This window comes from Ranitomeya imitator, chromosome 2 (assembly GCF_032444005.1).
Source record: "Ranitomeya imitator isolate aRanImi1 chromosome 2, aRanImi1.pri, whole genome shotgun sequence".
In the NCBI taxonomy this organism is placed as follows: Eukaryota; Metazoa; Chordata; class Amphibia; order Anura; family Dendrobatidae; genus Ranitomeya; species Ranitomeya imitator.
This window is the reverse complement of record NC_091283.1, coordinates 794715965-794736777: the sequence shown is the minus strand read 5'-3', so window position 1 is coordinate 794736777 and position 20813 is coordinate 794715965. Positions and strand designations below refer to the sequence as shown.

The window sequence follows — 20813 nt, the reverse complement described above, 5'->3', positions numbered from 1 at the left end:
ATCTTGCAGGCGGCAGTGGTGAGTCCTCTGACCTGATGGAAGTCTGATTTTCCCGCCCTAGGGACTGCTTTGGGAAGTCCCATGGTTCCTGTGTCCGCCAATGAGGCGATAAAGAAAACAGGATTTTTGGTTGCTTACCGTAATCTGTTTCTCGGAGCCTTCATTGGGGGACACAGCACCCTCCCATATCATTCAGTTTCTGTTTTTCTGTGTTCTATGACTGTTCTCATGATTACAGTTCTCATGTTTGTGGTTGTTATTTCAACCTTATTTTTTCTTCTGCTTTCTCACTAACTGAGGTTCATAATGCAAGTTGGTGGGGTGTTACACTGCAGAGGAGCTAATTTTTTTTATGCATAATGTCACCCTCCTCGTGGCAGCAGCATACCCCACCCAATGAAGGCTCCGAGAAACAGATTTTACGGTAAGCAACCAAAAATCCTGTTTTCTCCTACGCCTCATTGGGGGACACAGGACCATGGGTGTCATGCTGCTTGCCACTAGGACACTAAGTAAACACAAAGTTAACTCCTCCTCTGCAGTATACACCCCTTGACTGGCCAGTAACGACTCAGTTCTTGCTTAGTGTCTGTAGGAGGCACTTGGGTCTGTTTTCAGACCCCACCGGTTTTGTTTTATTTTTCTGTAAATTTTTATTAACGGCGTGAAGGGGGCGACTGATTCCTTTCTAGGGTCCACTCTCCCCCAAATCATCAACAGGCGAGTATACCTACCTGAAACCTCTCCTGCGACGACTGGGGCACGCCTAAGCTACACCTTGGTGACTGTTCCTATACGGTCCCGATCTCCCCCTGCAAGAGGGCAAGCACATAGAGTACGTCTCTTATGTGCATCTCCCGGGCTCATCTGAAATTAAGCCCTCACCTCGGCATCACGTAGACCCCACAGTAGCCGTAAGTCCCTTGTGGCAGGCACAGCTGAAGATGTAGACGCTCTCTGTCCCCCCGGCATAGGGATCGATTGAGCTGCAGGCACCCCTCCTTGGTGAGTACTACCCTTCCTCACGCTGCCTGCACGGGAAGGTGCGGTCCGGGATCTTGTGGAGAGATACCGCTGGCTACATGCCAGTGGTGGTCATCAGTCGCGGCCGCCGGTGCGTTCCGCCGGCCAGCTCCATAAATTTAGTCCCCGGCTTCTGCCGGACTAGGCCGCAATTTAAAATTCCCGCCCACCGTCAAGGCCCCACCCACTACTCAGGTGCTTCTCGCTCTGAACGAGAAGTGCCCTGCATATCTCGGGGGCCATCTTGGGATTCCACTTCTGTAGGGAAACTTCAGCCGAAAACGTTGCCTTCCCTCTCTGCCCCCCCGGGGACACCAGCACAGGACCGTGGGTAAGCTGCTCCACTCCATAGGGAAAAGCTTAACCCCTTCTCTGCTCCCATAGCCCTGCTATCGCAGTCTAATTGGAGTATAGCCATGAACTATGTCTCAATCTAAGGAGGCAAAAAGGGGCAATAAAAAGCACTGTTTTTTACTTCATGTGCCACTTGCAATTCTGCTTTGCCACGTGCCCGCAATACCACTTTGTGCCAGAACTGTGACCTGGCCGATGCGCAGCCGCCACCTCCAATGTCTCCACCGACCCCGCCGAGCCTAACCCTCTTGAGTGGGCCGCGTCCTTGTCACGTTCAATAGAGTCCTTGGTCAAGGCATTGGACTCTTTCCGATGGTCCTCCTTAAGCCAGAACGCACCTCCGTCGGCTGCGATGGAGCAGGGCAGTCTGACCACAGGGGGCGTACCGTACTACAGGAATCTCTGGGTGTCAGAAAAAGGACCCTTCCCTCATCTCCTGTCCATGCTCGAGCTTCAGTATCTGTCAGCTCATCTTCTCGCTCCCCCTTCCCCGAGGGTCGCAGCGTACATGATTCAGAATACGAGTCAGAGGAATCTTTAACCCAAGACTCCTCTATCGGTCAAGAGACGCTTGATTCCCTTATTGAGGCAGTCAACAAAACACTAATGGTGGACGAGGGATCTGTATCCACTCAGGAACACGTTGTGTCTTTTAAAAAGACTAAACACGTTCAAAAGACATTTGCTAATCACCCTGAGTTTCAGGACATTGTCCAAAAAACACAGGGAACACCCGGAGAAGCGATTTACGGCTCAAAAAGCCACGGAAGCTAAATATCCTTTCTCCAAGGATCTGATGGAGTTGCTTCTCTCTCCTTCTGTGGATCCTGCCGTATCGCGACTCGCATCCAAAACAGTCTTCTCTGTCCGACGATTCATCAGTCAAAAATCCTTCTGACCGTCAAATTGACTACCTGGCTCGCTCAGTCTTTGAGGCCTCAGGAGCAGCTCTTCCATCTTTTGCCGCTACCTGGGTGGCTAGGGCAATGGTTGCCTGGGCAGAGGTGTTAACCTCTACCATCCATGACAGTAATCTTCCCCCAGAGGCGGCCAGACTAGCTATCCAGATAGCTCAGGCGGGAGATTTCGTAGTTAACGCTTCCATAGATGCGGCTAACTGCGCAGCGCAAGCGGCTGCAAACGCAATCTCCATCAGGAGGGCCTTATGGCTCTGCGATTGGCGAGCAGATTCTGCTTCTAAAAAGTCGCTTTCTAAAAAACAACCTTACCAAGCGGGTCGATTATTTTGAGGAGAAACTAGACAAAATCATTTGACGCTACCGGAGGGAAGAGTAAATTTGTTCCCCAGCAAAAACCTGCCCGGCCTTTTCGGAATCAACAGCAGTTTCGATTCCGGTCCTTTCGGAACAACTCCAGTTGGTCGTCCTCCTCCTCCCCTGGTTCGGGACGGCGGGAAAACAGAAATCTCCAGGTCTCATACAGACCAAACCGTTCCTGGAAACCCAGACAGAGACCAACTGGCCCTAAGGCATCCGCATCCCTTAAATCTTCTACACCAGTGTTCCCCAAGTCCGGTCCTCAAGAGCCACCAACAGGTCATGTTTTCAAGATTTTCTTAGTATTGCACAGGTGATAATTGCATCACACCGACAAAGTAGGCGGACACCTTTCGTTCCGTCAAAATTGACTCTCGGTCGTTCATGACGAGTGGGTCAGAGAGCTCGTGTCTTCTGGATACAAAATCGAGTTTTCTTCCATCCCCCTCCGCGCTTCTTCCAGTCTTCTCCCCCAAAGCAAGTGTGTCACATATTCAGGCGCTTCAAAGGGACGGTGTCATCGTTCTGGTCCCTTGAGACCAAAGGTTCAAGGGGTTTTACTTCTACCTATTCGTGGTCCCAAAGAAGGACCTCAAACTAGTAAACAAGTTCATACGGGTCCAACACTCGTTCCGTTGTCGCATCCCTGGAAAAAGGAGAGTTCCTCGCATCCATGGACAAATGATGCTTATCTACATATTCCAATTTTTCCCTCTCATCAGCAGTTCCTGCGCTTTGCAGTCCAAGAAGAACACTTCCAGTTTGTGGCCTTGCCCTTCGGACTCGCCACGGCCCCCAGAGTCTTCATGAAGGTCATGGCGGCTGTCATTGCCATTTTTCACACTTGGGGAGTGGTAGTCCTTCGGTATCTGGATGACATTTTAATCAAGGGTCCATCCCATTCTGCCTGCGAGGAGTCTAAGTATCACCATGGATTCTCTTTCTTGCCGGGTTGGAAAATCAACTTCGAGAAATCATCTCCAGTGCCGGCTCAGCAAATCTTCCTGGGCATGATTTTGGACTCTTCCCGTGGGTTAGTCATTCTCCCTCCAGAGAAGGTCATGTCCTTACAACAGGGAGTGCACAAACTCTCCTGCCCAGTCCCTCACTCCATTCGCTTTGTGATGCGCATACTCGGGAAAATGGTTGCGGTTATGGAAGCAGTTCCGTTTGCGCAGTTCCATCTCTGTCTCCTGCAACAGGCGCTGCTGTTAGCCTGGGACAGGAGTCCGTTTTCCCTCGACCATTGTTTTTGCCTGTCCCCACAGGTCAGGAAGACAATCAGGTGGTGGGTGCTACAGTCCTCCCTGAACCGAGGGAAGTCTTTTCTCCCAGTGCGCTAGTTAGTGGTGACTACCGATGCCAGCCTTTTGGGCTGGGGCGCGGTTTTCAATCACCACATGGCACAAGGTCGTTGGTCCACAAGAGTCGCTTCTTCCAATCAATATCTTGGAGATTCGAGCGATCACTCTTGCCTTACGCAACTTTCACCGCCTTCTCGCAGGCCATCCCATCAGAATCCAATCCGACTCCACAGCCGTGGCGTATATCAACCGTCAAGGGGGAACCTGCAGCAGGGCAGCCATGCTCGAAGTCTCCCACATCCTGCCCTGGGCCGAGACCAATCACTCACTCATCTCGGCGATCCACATACCGGGTGTGGAGAATTGGGAAGCGGACTTCCTCAGTCGCCAAGGTCTTGCCTCGGGCAAGTGTTCCCTCCATCCGGAAGTCTTCCAGCAGATTTGCCTTCGCTGAGGGACGCCGGATGTGGATCTCATGGCCTCGAGGCTAAACAATCAGGTTTCCCAGTTCATTGCTCGATCCCGCGATCCTTGCGCCATCGGAGCAGATGCTCTGGTCCTGTTGTGGCATCGGTTCCAGCTGCCATACATACTTCCGCCTCTTCCTCTGCTCCCGAGTCGTCAAGAAGATCAGGGCAGAGCGGAGACAGGTGATTCTCGTCGCACCAGACTGGCCGAGCATGGTACGCGGAACTCGTTCAAATGGTCACCGACGTCCCCTGGTGGCTTCCAGATCGCACGGATCTTCTCTCACAGGGCCCGATTTGCCACCAGAACTTGGGGGACCTGTCTTTGACGGCACGGCCTTTGAATCCTGGATTTTAGCCCAAGCTGGATTCTCCCCAGGGGTTTCTTCTACCATGATTCGCGCTAGGAAACCCGTATCCATGCACATTTATCATCACACCTGGCGCATCTTCTTTTCATGGTGCAATGCCCATGGACGTTCTCCTCTGTTTTTTTTCCATTCCGGAGTTTCTCCAATCAGGCTTAGTCAGGCCTTGCCCTCAGCTCGCTCAATGGACAAGTGTCTGCATTGTCTGTTCTATTCCAATGAAAGATCGCTGCCGGTTAAGACGTTCATCCAAGGAGTCTCCCGGGTGGTCCCTCCCTATAGAATGGCTTTGGCTTCATGGGATCTTAACTTGGTTCTCGGGGTTCTTCAGGAGGCCCCTTTCGAACCATTGCAGGACATTTCTCTCACCCTCCTTTCTTGGAAGGTGGTCTTTCTCGTGGCGATTACGTCTATCAGGAGAGTTTCTGAGTTGGTGGCTCTCTTGCCGACCCCCTTTCCTGATTTTTCACACAGACAAGGTAGTTTTGAGAACATCTCCCTCTTTTCTACCTAAAGTAGTCTCCTCCTTTCATCTAAATGAGGACATTGTCTTGCCGTCATTCTGTCCGGCACCAACCCATCGTATCGAGAAAGCTCTCCATACTCCGAATGTAGTTAGAGCTCTTTGGCGGTACATATCTCGCATGGCTCCCTTCTGTAAGTCGGATGTCCTGTTCGTGCTTCTGGAGGGACATAGGAAAGGTCTACCCCCCTCAAAGGCCATTCTAGCCAAGTGGATTCGCTCCACTATTCAGGAATCCTACCGCGTCAGGAACACCCTTGTCCCAGCAGGGATTAAGGCGCATTTGACTCGGTCGGTCGGTGCTTCTTGGGCCATTCAGCACCAGGCTTCCGCACAACAGCTTTGTAAAGCTGCGACTTGGTCCAGTCTGCATACCTTCACGAAGCACTATCACGTTCATACCCAGGCTTCGGCAGATGCTGCCCTTGGCAGGTGCATTCTGCAGACAGCGGTACCTCAGTAAGACAGTGGTACATGGGGTTTTAGCAGTGCAATTGCTCCCCACCCAGGGACTGCTTTAGGACGTCCCATGGTCCTGTGTCCCCCAATGAGGCGTAGGAGATAAGGAGATTTTTGTTTACTCACCGTAAAATCTTTTTCTCCGAGCCAATCATTGGGGGGACACAGCACCCACCCTGTTAGCCTATGGCTGATTGTTGTTGTGGTTTGTTCCTCAGTTTTTGACAGTTTACTTATCTTGGTTTTATTATACTCCTACTGCTTTACTACCCAACTGAGTTGTTGCTGGCCAGTCAAGGTGTGTATACTGCAGAGGAGGAGTTAATTCTTTTTGTTGACTTAGTGTCCTCCTAGTGGCAAGCAGCATAACCACCCATGGTCCTGTGTCCCCCAGTGATTGGCTTGGTGAAAAAGATTTTACGGCGAGTACACAAATCTCCTTTTCTGCAACAAATGTCATGGATTAACACTTCTGTCAAGCACTACAACAGAAGGGTGCAACATGTACAGATTCCTGTATCCTCCCCCCTTTAATTCATGTGAAGAACTACTCAGGTCTAAAACAACTTTATATGGCTTTTACATTGTGGCTGTCATGAGGTTGGGGCAGGTACTCGGCACTTTGGCCCATGAGTGCCGTAAGTGTGAAACCTGCCCAATTGTCAGTTTAGTCTTCCACTATCTGGTTGATAAGTAGCATACACCACAAAATAACTTGTACATTGCTCCACATGCATTCTTATTCAGTAAATCAGATATTGTCCCACAAACAATCTAGTAGCGGGGATACGTGGGGCCCATGCTTACCACTGTATTCATTTAAATACATTGGATCCCTTTGAAGTGGTCATGGAGAAAGCAATGATTTGTGCATTTGTTGTCTTTTTGAATGCAAAATTAATATAAATCTGCACGGATTGAAAAGGAATTCTCAGTCACAAGAGTTGAGTAGAAAGATTTGCACTGCCCTAGTCCAATCTGCTCCAATGTAGCAGCCATATCAGTCTACACTTTTCTGCCATCATGGACGTTTGCTATGCACAAGAAAAACAGATACAGAAATGAAAGCAGTCCAGCTGCCACATCGGAGAAGACTGAACCAGGGTAGTGGGAGTCGTGAAGTCTAAATATGACCAGTTAGTAGCGCGATGCCTCTCCTCATTAGGAATGGGCAGCTCGAGTAATAGGAGTTTTCCTCCACTTATACTTAAAACTGGTTTCTTTCAGTCCACCTTGTCCCACTTTAGGTTTTGTATGTACTACCGCTGATTGGCAGAAACCATGGATGGGTTCACTTGATGCTACAGCAATAAACGTTCTTTTACAGACGACAAAGGAGTGACTTGTGAATTATCATTTATTGACTGACACCTCAGACAAATTTGTGGCTTCCCAGGCAGGAGGGAGCTGCCTCGTTTTGTACAGACTTTGTACCCGAAATTGTAAATAAAAACAATACAAATACAAGTAATCTGGTATTTAATGTCAAAATGGGAGTAAATCCATGACGAGGAGATGATCCGGCAACTATCAGCCTCTACATCCAGGACACTGTTGACAAAAACAAAAAGTCAGAAGTATAGGACTATAGTGGAAATAAAAAAAGTTGTGTATGAAATCCCAGAAAAAGGTAATATCTATCAGGACTGGAGGTGAAATGGAGACTAACCCGGATTTACAATCCCTTCATTGTTAGACATCGCCACTAAACACAAAGCCTTGGGGCTCAGAACTCCCCATATGTATAAGGAAACCTGTCATTGTAGGCTCAGAAAGAATAAATCATGTTTGAGTACATCGTTGGGGGATTGTTACACTGTGAAAAAAGCTGGACCGTATTTTTTTTTTTTCTAGCAGGTTTTACTCAGCAAAAGACACAAATCTATGGAGTAAAGTCAATTTGTTTATGTATAAAAAAAAAAAAGTTTTGATAAACTTACAAGACCTTTTAGGAACATATCCTAAAGTCAGTTTTACAAATCGTATTTGCAAGATTTAAGTCCCATTGTATGACCACCTTGCAAGTGACTCTGTGGGACAGAGCTATTAAGGACTCCTGTCACTACCATTAGGCTGGGGCAACATTGGCAGCATTATAGTGGAGGTCCCAGTTACTGATTCGCTGAATGACTGGATTCTAATGACTTACTACACCTCATGTTGGGGAGGGGAGAGAGAGAAAGAGAGAATCTGGCTTCTTGCCTTTGGCAACCACAGTACGAAACGGGGGACATGGCTGCTTTATTCCAAAGACTGCATCACACCTGTCCACAGGTAATGTTTGCTATTACAGCTCAGCTTCATTCACTTTTTGAGAGAGTGACTGATTGATTTATACTATTTAGCGACCGCAATATATTAAATTTGTATGCAGGTTGGTGGTGGACCCCAGCTGCCTCTTAATAGTTAAAACCAATAGCGCTAGGTCTCACTATTCAGGGGGACATTGTGCTGGATTACATATGTGGGAATGGGACTACAAGAGGGCCCCATGGAGAATGACAAGTGGGAATCCGTTCTGGAATGGGTGCCGAGATGGTCGTTGAGTGAGCCGAGTAGGCTGTCTATAATACACAGAGTCTACAAGTCTCCAAATATCTTATTTAAGGCTATCTTATTTAAGGCCGGCCTCAGACCTTCTTCAGAATTTCCCCAGTGCAGGAATGATGGTGCAGGTATATACCATATGATGTGGACATGTCCAAGACTGTCCTCTTTTTGGATAGTGGTCCCGAGTCAAATTAAAGGGGCATATGGATGTATGGTTCCAAGGGAGCCGGTGGTATACCTTCTGGGGTATGTGGAGGAGATTATGTTGGATAATGTCTTGAAAGAGGCAATTGCCAGATTGCTTTACATGGCCCAGAAGGTGATCGCAATATGTTGGATAAGGGAGGAGCCGCCGACTAGAGGAGAGTTCATTAAACAAGCGAAACATGTCATTAAAGGGAATCTGTTACCCCAAAATTGGCCTATAAACTATAGGTACCTTCACACTCAGCAACTTTACAACGAGAACGACAACGATCCGTGACGTTGCAGCGTCCTGGATAGCGATCTCGTGTTTGACACGCAGCAGCGATCTGGATCCCGCTGTGATATCGCTGGTTGTAGCTAGAAGTCCAGAACTTTATTTGGTCGTCAGGTCGGCGTGTATCGTCATGTTTGACAGCAAAAGCAACAATGCCAGCAATGTTTTACATGGAGCTAACAACCAGCAAGAACGATAAGTGAGTCGCCGTTACGTCACTGGATCGCTCCTGCATCGTTCTGGAGCTGCTGTGTTTGATGTCTCTACAGCAACTTAAACAGCGATGCTCCAGCGATCGGCTCGTTGTCTATATCGCTGCAGCGTCGCTGAGTGTGACTGTACCTTTGGGCCACCGGCATCAGGGGCTTATCTCCAGCATTCTGTAATCCTGTAGATAAGCCCCCTTATCCTGAAAGATAAGAAAAACACATTGGATTATACTCGCGTAGGGGCGGTTCGGTGCGATTGGCGTCGCGGTTCGGCGCCTCCCATCTTCATACCATGACTGTATCTTCTTGTCTTCCTGCCACGGTTGCCTGGTTGCTAGGGAATCCCCACATGTACTTATGCTGGCCAGCAGATGTAAATCATCCAGCTGCAGCAAGAAAAACAATCTCCGAGCACTAAAAAATACTCGGAGGACCCCCAAGCGTGCTCGAGAAATCTCAAGTAACGAGTAAATTCGCTCATCACTAATCAGTACGCCTGCGCAGGAGCCGCAGCAGGAAGACAAGAAGAGGCAGTCATGGCATGAAGACGGGAGGCGCCGGACCGTGACACCCATCGGACCGGACCGCCCCTGCGTGAGTATAATCTAATGTGTTTTTCTTATCTTTCAGGATACATCAGGGGGGGGCTTATCTACAGCATTACAGAATGCTGTAGATAAGCCCCTGATGCCAGTAGTCTTAGTTTATAGGCCAATTTTGGGGTGACAGATTCCCTTTAAATTGGAGAAGGGAGTTTACAGGAAAAGGGTGAAATCTGCCCTATATGAAAAGTTGTGGATGCCATGGCTGGAGTATGTATAGGGTCGTTGAAACCATTGGGAAATACCTCAAGAAACTGTCTGAGGTATATACCTTCTTAGGCTTCTTTCACACTTCCGTCGGTACGGGGCAGTCACAAAGCGTCGGCGCAACGTACCGATGGAAGTGTTTGCTTTCACATTTCTGTCTGCGTTGCCGAGCAGGAAAGATCGTGAGCGATCTTTCCTGCTGGGCATGCGCAGTGTGAAACACTGGATGCGACGTACGGAAAAACGTTCCCTTGAACGTTTTACCGAGACGACGGTCCGCCAAAACCCGACGCATCCAGTGGACAACGCATGCAACGTATGGCCATTCGTCACAATGCGTCGCTAATGCAAGTCTATGGAGAAAAAACGCATCCTGCGGGCAACTTTGCAGGATGCGTTTTTTCTCCAAAACGACGATGAAAGCTGCACAGGTTAGTAGGTTTGACAACGAGGCCAGTTGCTCTGCTAGACAAATGGGACTCAGTGGGCCACCTGGCCAAAGACCTACAGCCAATTACATAATTGGCTATAAGTTAAACTTAAAGGGGTTGTCCAGGCCAATTACATTCATTAGGATGTCGGCAATATTAGTTCACTGGAGGTCTAACTTGTCAGATTAATGCCGCTCGTGGGCTATATGTGAACTGTCGCACTTAGCTGATGGTGGCTAGTGGCAGCTGCCAAGAACTGCAGCTCAGCGCTTATGCAACTGAATGTCATCGGAGCGGCCGTGCTCAGATTTTCACTACACCACGAACTCCCATTACTGGAAATGGACGTGGCCCACTATAACAAACCAGTATCTGATCTTACCAATGTAAAGAGGGCTGATCATTACTTACGTCACTTACCGTTATTTATCTTTGACCGCTGCTTGTTTCTTGGGCTTTAATTTAAAGAAAAGGACAATGGCGGCGATGCTTGCGTATGTGGCCAGTACACACTGCAAAGGTAAAAAAGTTAAATCTTAGAAAAAGCTGAAATAAAAATTAAGGACAGGAAGGACTGTGCCCAATCACGTACATTCCTCCTGCCAACCATGGTATAAGAATTGAAGTATTTCTTGATGCCAGTGAAGTGGTACTGTGTCCCCGCGTCGTGTCCTCCCATGGTGGATTACTGAAAGAAACATGAGAAACGAAAACCTCATTAATAAGGGACATGCGACTCCTTGCAATGATTGTACGCAGTACATGCCTTAGAGACATTGCTGAAAGACCGAGCACAAGTGGCTACGACATACAAATAGCTTTCTAGCACCAAAACCTGCAGTGTTCGTTAGGAGCCATCAGTAACAGGTCTCCGGTATAGCAGTCTCCGGTTTTGAGCCCCTCTTACACTATTTATTTGAATATATATATATATATATATGGTACTTCTGTGTGTCTGCAACTTCCGTAACGGAAATCCCACATCGCTGATTGGTCTCACCACAACCAATCAGCGACGGCCACGGTCCGATTAATCCCTCCCTACTCCCCTGCAGTTAGTGCCTGGCGCCCGCTCCATACTCCCCACAGTCACGGCTCACACAGGGTTAATGCCAGCGGTAACGGACTGCGTTATGCCGCGGGGAACACACTCGGTTACCGCCGCTATTAACCCTGTGTGTCCCCAACTTTTTACTATTGATGCTGCCTATGCAGCATCAATAGTAAAAAAAATAGGGATTTTTGTGTGTACTCACCGTAAAATCCTTTTCTCCGAGCCACTCATTGGGGGACACAGGACCATGGGTTATGCTGCTGTCACTAGGAGGCTGACACTAAGCTGAGACAAAAAAAAGGTTAGCTCCTCCCCTGCAGTATACACCCTCATGCTGGCTTCCAGAGACCCAGTTCAGTGCAAAAGCAGTAGGATAATAACAACAATATATCAAGTAACATTAGAATATAACATGTCAAACAAACAGTCAAAGACCAAAAAAGGTAACGAGCCGTAAGGCTACCAGGGTGGGTGCTGTGTCCCCCAATGAGTGGCTCGGAGAAAAGGATTTTACGGTGAGTACACACAAAAATCCATATTTCTCCCTCGCCTCATTGGGGGACACAGGACCATGGGACGTCCCAAAGCAGTCCCTGGGAGGGAAACAAAACAACCAAATAACTCCGTGTACCATCTGACTACAAATGCGCCACAGCCGCTTGCAGGATACGCCTGCCAAGGGCCGCTTCCGCAGAGGAGTGAATGTGGACATTGTAATGCTTTGTGAAAGTATGCAGGCTGGACCACGTTGCGGCCTTGCAAACCTGCTCCGCTGTTGCCTGGTGCCGGATGGCCCAGGAAGCACCCATCGACCGAGTGGAGTGAGCTCTAATCCCCGCCGGGATAGGAGTGCCCCTGACCCGATAGGATTCCTGGATAGCGGATCGGATCCATCTGGCTATCGTGGATTTAGACGCAGCCAAACCCTTTCTGTGACCCTCCGGGAGCACGAAAAGGGCGTCCGATTTTCTGAAATGAGCCGTTCTGGAAATGTACCTCCTGAGGGCCCGTACCACGTCCAGAGTATGGAGAGCCTTCTCGACCCTATGTTTGGGCTGCGGGCAAAAGGAGGGAAGAATGATGTCCTCGTTAAGATGAAAAGATGAGACCACCTTCGGAAGAAACGCCGGGGAAGGGCGTAGGACTACCTTGTCCTGATGAAAGGCAAGGAAAGGTGCCCGGCAGGATAAAGCGGCGAGCTCTGAAACCCTTCTGATGGACCTCACCGCTACCAGGAAGGCAACCTTCCATGAGAGGACAGAGAGCGGAACGTCTTGAAGGGGTTTGAACGGAGGTTCCTGAAGAACCCCCAGGACCAAGTTGAGATCCCAGGTCTCTAACGGCATCCTGTAGGGGGGAACCACATGGGAGACTCCCTGAATGAAGGTCTTGACCTGAAGGTTGGCGGCGATCCTACGCTGGAACAGCACGGATAACGCTGAGATCTGACCTTTGAGGGCACTCAGGGCCAAGCCGGAGTCCAGACCAGACTGAAGGAAATTCAAGATGCAAGGGATAGAGAAAGCGAGCGGAGGGTGCCCTCGGAGCCTGCACCATGAGAAGAATGTTTTCCAGACGCGGTGGTAAATGGAGGCGGAAGACGCCTTGCAAGCACTTAACATGGTGGGAATGACCTGCTGAGAGAAACCGGCACGAGTTAGAATCCAGGTTTCAACAGCCACGCCGTTAAATGTAGGCCCCTGAGCTCTGGTGGTAGATCGGACCTTGGCGAAGCAGGTCTGGGCGGTCTGGTAACCGCCAGGGAACGTCGGCTACGAGCTGAACGAGTTCCGCGTACCAAGCGCGGCGAGGCCAGTCTGGGGCGACCAGAATGACCGGAACTCCCTCCGTCTTGATCTTTCGGATCACCTTCGGCAGTAAGGGAAGGGGAGGAAACACGTATGGGAGCTGAAACTGATGCCACGGAGAAATCAGCGCGTCTACTCCTATGGCCTCGGGATCCCGAGAACGTGCAATGAAGTTGTGGACCTTGGCGTTCAATCTGGACGCCATCAGATCCACGTCCGGGGTCCCCCAGCGAAGACAGATCTGACGAAATACCTCTGGGTGGAGTTCCCACTCCCCCGAGGCAAGGCCCTGGCGGCTCAGGAAGTCCGCCGCCCAGTTCTCGACTCCCGGAATGTGCACCGCAGAGATGATGGAATGGTTGGTTTCAGCCCAACGAAGGATGTGAGAGACTTCCTGCATCGCTGCCCTGCTGCGGGTACCCCCCTGGTGGTTGATGTAAGCCACCGCCGTGACGTTGTCCGATTGGACTCGTATTGGGTGACCCGCGAGCAGGGCGTGAAAGCAACTCAGGGCAAGTCTGATAGCATGAATCTCCAGTATGTTGATGGGGAGTCTGGATTCCCGAACTGTCCAACGGCCCTGGGCAGAGTGGTGAAGAAACACCGCCCCCCAGCCGAGAAGACTGGCGTCGGTGGTTATCACTAAACAGCGGATCGGGAGGAAGGACTTCCCCTGGAGAAGAGACGGACCCAGGGTCCACCATACGAGAGATTGTCTGACCCGCGGGGGCAGGGGGCAAGGGCGGTCGAGAGATGGGAGACTCCTGTCCCAGTTGTCCAGCAAAGCCTGTTGCAAGGGGCGGAGATGGAGTTGAGCAAAAGGAACCGCTTCGATTGCTGCAACCATCTTTCCCAGGATCTTCATGGCGAACCGAATGGTTCGCGGACGAGGATGGCAGAGCGTTCGGGCTCCCTGCTGAAGCGCTTGGGCCTTGGACCGAGGAAGCCCCCTCGAAGTGTCCAGGATCATTCCCAGAAAGGAGATCCGACGGGCAGGAACGGGAGAGGACTTGTCCAAGTTGATCAACCAGCCCAGGCGCGAAAGAGAATCCAGGGTAATGTGGACGCTTGACTCGCAGGCCTGAAAAGACGGGCCCTTTATGAGGAGATCGTCTAAATAAGGTAACACGACAACTCCTCGAGAATGAAGGATGGCCATGACAGCCGCCATGACCTTGGTGAATACCCTGGGCGCCGTGGTCCTCCAGAACGGCAAAGCGGAGGAACCTCTGATGAGGCGGGAATATCGGGATGTGAAGATAGGCATCCTTGATGTCTATTGAGGCCAAGAATTCCCCTCTTTCCATCGAAGAGATGACCGATCTGAGCGATTCCATCCTGAAGTGGCGGACTCTTACGCACTTGTTCAGGAGTTTCAGATCCAAAATGGGGCGCACTTTTCCGTCCTTCTTTGGCACGACGAAGAGGTTTGAGTAGAAACCTTTGAACCTCTCGTGTTCCGGGACCGGAACAATGACCCCGCTCTGGCGGAGGGAGTGAATGGCGCAAAGGAGGGCGCGAGACTGAGCTCCCGAACTGGGGAGACGAGAGGGAAAAAACCGAGTTTGAGGAGGAGCGGAGAACTCTATTTTGTAGCCAGACGATACCAGATCCCTGACCCATTCGTCGTGAACGACGGAGAGCCAGGCTTGCTGAAAAAGGAGTAGACGTCCGCCTACTCTGGTGGTATCGACTGGCGCCGTTCCCGAGTCATTGAGACGGGAATCTGGGGGGTCTGGAACCTCTGGTTCTGGGCTGCCTCGGTTTTCCGCGCCAGGAAGAATTCGGCCTGAAGGAGGGACGAGCGTCTCTGTGCGAGCGGATCGGTCCGATCTGGAAAGACCGGTAGGATTGGACCAGGCTGGGCTGGTACGAAAGGGCCGAAAGCGAAAGTAAGGCTGGCGCTGGAAAGCCGCCTTGGGCCTCTGTTGGGGAAGGAACTTGCTCTTTCCCCCTGTGGCGTCGGAAATAAGCTGATCAAGCTTTTCACCGAAAAGGCGCCCGCTTTGAAAAGGGAGAGAGATCAGAGATTTTTTAGAGGAGGAATCTGCGCGCCACTCTCTGAGCCAAAGAGCCCTTCTGATAGCGATGGCGTTAGAAGCCGCCGATGCTGCGCAATTCGCCGCATCGAGGGATGCGTACATCACATAATCACTAGCAATGGCTAACTGCTTCGCTAGGTCCGCCATCTCAGACGGGAGGTCCTGTTCGTGAATGGATTTCGCTAGAGCATCCGCCCAGGAAACCATTGCCTTGGTCACCCAAGCCGCGGCGAAGGAGGGGGACAGGGAAGAGCCTGAGGCTTCGTACACTGAGCGAGCTAGAGAGTCTAGCTGGCGTTCAGTGGGACTCTTAATTGAAGCGCCGTCCGGGACTGAAAGAAGCGTTTTAGAAGCCAGGCGTGAGACCGGAGGATCTACTATAGGGGGATCCGTCCAGTCTCTCACGAGATCTGCTGCGAAGGGATACTTCGATACCAGGTCCTTCTTACCCGAGAAACGCTTATCTGGACGCTCCCTGTGTCGCCTGACTATATCCAGAAAAGCTGGGTGAGAGGCAAAAGTTTTGTGGGAACGCTTGGTTCTGGTAAAAGAGACCGCGTGTTCCGGAGCGGAATTAGAGTCATCATCCACCTTAAGTGCGTGATTGACTGCTACAATGAGGGAGTCAACCGTAGCTCTGAACTCCGGAGCCTCCGGGTCCAATGATACCTCGGACTCATGTTCAGAGTCGTGAACGCTGCGAGCCCCCAAAGAGGGTGAGCGAGAGGTGGAGCTGCCAGAGTCTGAGTGGCGAGGTGAGCGCTCAGGAGAGGTAGTGCGGATCCGTTTTCTGGATGACCGTGCTTCTTTATGGGGAGAGCGGCCCCTGCTGACCGATGATTCTCCTGCTATGGAGGGATCTCTTAACACCTGTAACGGATTGCCCCGTTCCCCGGGAGGGTTTTGAATGGATTTGATGGCGTTAGCTTAAAAATCCACGGACTGCGAAAGTGAAGCGACCCACGGGGGGGGACTAGGTACGCCAGAGTCGGTGGCGGTGGAGGGCTCCTGGGCACATGGGGCATCGCAGGCAGAGCAGAGGGGAGAACTTTGAGGCCTAGGAAGTGGGGCCTGACAGGTGGTACACGCAGAAAAAAAAAAAGGTCGTATGCACCTTAGAGGATTTTTTAGACCTTGACTGGGACATGATTCTAATGCAAAAAAAAAAATAGACCACAGGGTCTATAATCTAGGAAGCAGAGGGCGACGCTGCAGAGGAGAGGCTGACGAGGTCTCCTTACCCAGGTCCTGTGTCCCGCTGTCCCCTGAGTTGGGAAATCGGCTGCACGTGGGCGCTGTGACACCTAGACGCTGCGGCAGAGCTGAGCTGCGGCGTGCAGTGAGGGACCAAGATGGCCGCCGAGATCAGGAGAGAGATCTCGGAGGCTGCGAGAAGCGCCAGGACCGGGGGGCGGCGCCGCCGATGACGCACAGGGGTGGGCGGAGCCAATCGGCAGCGTCCAGCGGCTAGGCCGAAGCCGGGGACTAAATTTGCGGCTTCGGTCCGGCGCGTGGCTGCAAGGTGCCAAAAAATGCATGGGAATCTGCGGATTCAGCCCACCGATGTGCCGCTACTTAGGAGGAGCCCTCCGGACCGCAAAACCGGCGTCCCCCCCCATCCCCCACGAGACACTTACCCCGAGGAAGTGAGAGGTGCCTTGGAATGACAGGGACGGTGCAGGGGTTGGGAAGCCTCTATCCACCAGCCCCAGACAGGGGGGTGGAGAGGAACCGTCCACCACCTGAATCACGCATAGGCATTGGTGATGCAGTGTGGTCTGCACGGACGCCACGGAAATAGAGCCTCTGTACAGCCGAGGGAAAACCTGGTGGACAGGGCAGATGTCCGGCAATAAAAAGCCTGGCTGCAGAGGAGGATACTGGAGGTAAAACGCCAGTGCTCATCTGTATAAAGTGGGGAGATCGGTGCCCTTTTAGGGAAAAGACCGTCGCCCAAAAAAAAAAGGTCAGCTCAGGCAGTGGCTCCCACGTCGCAGGAGAGGATACGGTGAGGTGAAACTCCCGTGCTCGCCTGTTGCTGGTTCGGGGGAGATCGGACCTTGAAAGAATCCGTCGCCCCCTTCGTCCGGAATAAAAAGGAAAAAATCCGTGAGATTAAAAAAAAAAAAAAACAGTGTGCCTCCTACGGACATTAAGCTTGAACTGGGTCTCTGGAAGCCAGCATGAGGGTGTATACTGCAGGGGAGGAGCTAACCTTTTTTTGTCTCAGCTTAGTGTCAGCCTCCTAGTGACCGCAGCATAACCCATGGTCCTGTGTCCCCCAATGAGGCGAAGGAGAAAAGTCATGTTAAAAATAATTAAAAAAAACAAAAAACCTGCGGTCTCGCGAGACCGCGAAGTCATCTGGGTAATTTCGCAATGCATCCTGGAAACAGAAGATGGCGGCAGCCACGCGAGCATCGCCAGAGCTTCGTTGGATCCAGGCAGGTGAGCATATAACTATTTTTTTATTTTAAATATTTTTATTTTTTTTTACAGGGATATGGTGCCCACACTGCTAAATACTACGTGGGCTGTGTTATATACCGCGTACCTGCTATATACTACCTGGCCAGTGTTAGATACTATGTGGGCTGTGTTATATGCTGCGTTATATACTGCGTTATATACTGCGTGGGCTGCGTTATATACTGCGTGGGCTGCGTTATATACTGCGTGGGCTGCGTAGGCAGCATCAATAGTAAAAAGTTGGACACACAGGGTTAATAGCAGCGTTAACGGACTGCGTTACACCGCGGTGTAACGCAGCCATTAACCCTGTGTGGGCGCTGACTGGAGGGGAGTATGGAGGTGGCACTGACAGTAGGAAGGGGCGAATTCGCGGCCGGACTGTGCCCGTGTGGAAAAAACACAGGTGTCAGGTTTTGCTGTGTTTTTGGTGCCAAAACATGATGACGTGGAGTCAGATTTTCTTTTATGCACTACATTTTTATCAGTATGTACAAGAGAAATGTCCCCCGACAAAAAAAACAAAAAACCTGAAGCAAAAACGCAACGTGTGACCATAGCCTTATGGCTATTCCCATCTCTGCTTCCTGTACTCCGTCTTGCTCAGACCACGAGAGGTTGGGGGTCAAAGAAACAATCAAGAATGGCTGAGCTTAGGCAGTGTCTTTAAGTCCTAGAAATTTCCATGGAAGTTAGAGAATCCGCATATCAGTCAGGCGTCCATTCATCTCATAGAGTTCTATACATATTTTTCACAGAACACAAACCTATTTTAGTCTATGTAGCTGTATTTTTGCTGACTGTCTGCACAAAATCAGACTTCTCCATGGGTGATCCAAGGCCTGGATGAATCTCGCCAATACAAGTCTATTGGTCAATGGAAGAAAATAAATAAACAGGACTCGGGCGCAATCCAAGTGCTGTCCATTACATGGACTGTGTTCCTGTATCTTCCATTAGATGGGCAGAAACCGTCCGAAAAATGAACATAATATGTCTTTTAACGTGGCCAGCACCATAGATTATAGTGGGTACATGTAGCATCTGGGGAACAAAAACAAACAAGCTGATGCCACACATACCGGAGACACGTACATGTGAAGGAGGCCTCAGACTGTAGTATACAGGACCACAACCAAGAGAACAGGGCAAGTCCCTTACTATTACCAAACATATCCCTAGAGTTCCCGGTTTATTTAAATTTCATATTTTGGACTCCACTTTCCCAGCCAGCGAGGGTGGAGGTGGGCTTGTAGGTATCAAACATTAGGGGTCTGCTGTAGGGGGGAGGGGAATGCCTTGGTGATCATGACCTTAGGCTACGTTCACACTAGCGTTGTGCGCCGCTGCGTCGGCGACGCGACGCACAACGCACCGAAAAACGCGTGCAAACGCACGCAAAAACGCTGCGTTTTTCGACGCGTGCGTCGTTTTTTGACGAAAATCGGACGCAAGAAAAATGCAACTTGTTGCGTTTTCTTGGTCCAACGCTAGCGTCAAAAAAGACGCACGTGTCGGAAAACGCAACAAGCAAAAACGCATGCGTCCCCCATGTTAAACATAGGGGCGCATGACGCGTGCGTCGCCCGACGCTAGCGCGACGCACACTAGCCGAACGCTAGTGTGAACGTAGACTAAGCTGTATGTCGGGTCCATATTCCCATTACGTCACTCAGAACCAAAGTTTATGGGAATCTGTTACAGGCAGATGAATGGGATTACGGCCAGGGATTATAGGGAGCAATGAGGAGTCCAATGAGGACCCCAGATGGATTTCTCCGCCAGTCATGATAGGCATGTCTCTATATACACACATGGGACAAAGCTGTCAATCAACTGGAGTGGGGTGAGGTGCCACCAGGCAGGGACCCCATCAGACTAGTCCCTATAGCCCCCAGAGGGGGGATTAAGGGCCTAATGACTTCTACTTATGCCTCTGCCCTACAGACCTATTTGGCCACAGCCAGTGAATAGTCTCCACTGTAGCCCACCTAAACCCATAGCTACAACGGCCTCTTAAAGGGAACCTGTCACCTGAATTTGGCGGGACTGGTTTTGGGTCATATGGGAGGAGTTTTCGGGTGTTTGATTCACCCTTTCCTTACCCGCTGGCTGCAATATTGGATTGAAGTTCATTCTCTGTCCTCCATAGTACACGCCTGCTCAAAGCAATCTTGCCTTGCGCAGGCGTGTACTATGGAGGACAGAGAATGAACTTCAATCCAATATTGCAGCCAGCATGCAGCCAGCGGGTAAAGAAAGGGTGAATCAAACACCCGAAAACTCCGCCCATATGACCCAAAACCAGTCCCGCCAAATTCAGGTGACAGAGTCCCTTTAAATCACATGCCAGCATCACCACATAGACCAGGGATTGTGTGGAGGTTACCGGCCACCAGAGCAGCGGGGCCAAAGCTGCAGAGGATTTAAAGGGGTCATCCGGATACAGTTTGAAATAAAAAAACAAACAACAGTCCATTCACCCTCCCCAGGTCCATCGCTGACTCTTCGCAAATCCTGTCCCGATGCCAGTTATTGTCTGCAGCCAATCAGCGAGCTCAGCGGCTCTGAGCGCCAAGTGCCATCAACTCTGAGCTCAATGATTGGCTGCAACACTGAGACATCAACACTGCAGACAATAGACACTGGGAGAGACTCGGTTGGACCCGGGGATGGTGAGTAAAGGACATGTTATATAACATGGAGAGGTTGGGAAAAAGGGGGGTACCAACACCAGAAAACCCCTTTAACAGGAGCATATTGATTGTCACATTGCGTTTAAATTGTGGTCAACCCCTTAAAGTAGCGCCTGATACAACCGGCCATTGTAGCTGCAAGACGGGCCAGTGACAGCCCCGCATCCGTCCAGTCCTGCAGCGATAACCGGCCCGCATAAATAAGCAACAAATCACATTAAAGACCAAACCCAGCCATAGAGCTGTGCGCAATGTGACCCGCCGCAGCGCTCACCAGTCCGTGCCTGCAGCAACGTGCCAATGCCCTTCACTGCCGACTGCTGCGCCCGCTGTCTGCGGCTTTCTAACCACCGGCTGCACTCATTGGCTGCTCCAACTGCTCGTCAAAGCTTTCTGACACCCTATTGGTCGCTAGAATACCTCGTTCTCCAAGACACAGAAGGTGACTCCGGTGACGCGGTTTCTCCAGCCAGGAACAGGAAGTCGTGT

The 20813-nt window shown here is 50.7% G+C and overlaps 1 protein-coding gene across 1 annotated transcript; it reads right to left on the bottom strand.

Annotated features, from left to right (window-relative positions):
* Positions 1-7114: 7114 nt before the first annotated feature.
* On the bottom strand, positions 7115-20737 carry ATP5MK (ATP synthase membrane subunit k). Its single transcript, XM_069753699.1, has 4 exons — positions 20599-20737; positions 10848-10943; positions 10676-10767; positions 7115-7326 (listed from the first exon to the last, which is right to left on the bottom strand). Exons 2-3 carry the CDS (start codon positions 10932-10934, stop codon positions 10678-10680), a joined length of 177 nt encoding a protein of 58 aa, XP_069609800.1. The 5' UTR covers positions 10935-10943; positions 20599-20737; the 3' UTR covers positions 7115-7326; positions 10676-10677.
* Positions 20738-20813: the final 76 nt, after the last annotated feature.

Coding starts and splice junctions, on each gene's coding strand:
- ATP5MK (XM_069753699.1), bottom strand. CDS start 10,934: ATGGGAGGACACGACGCGGGGACACAGTACCACTTCACTGGCATCAAG. Junction 10,768..10,847: donor CCATGGTTGGCAGGAGGAAT/GTACGTGATTGG, acceptor TTACCTTTGCAG/TGTGTACTGGCCACATACGC.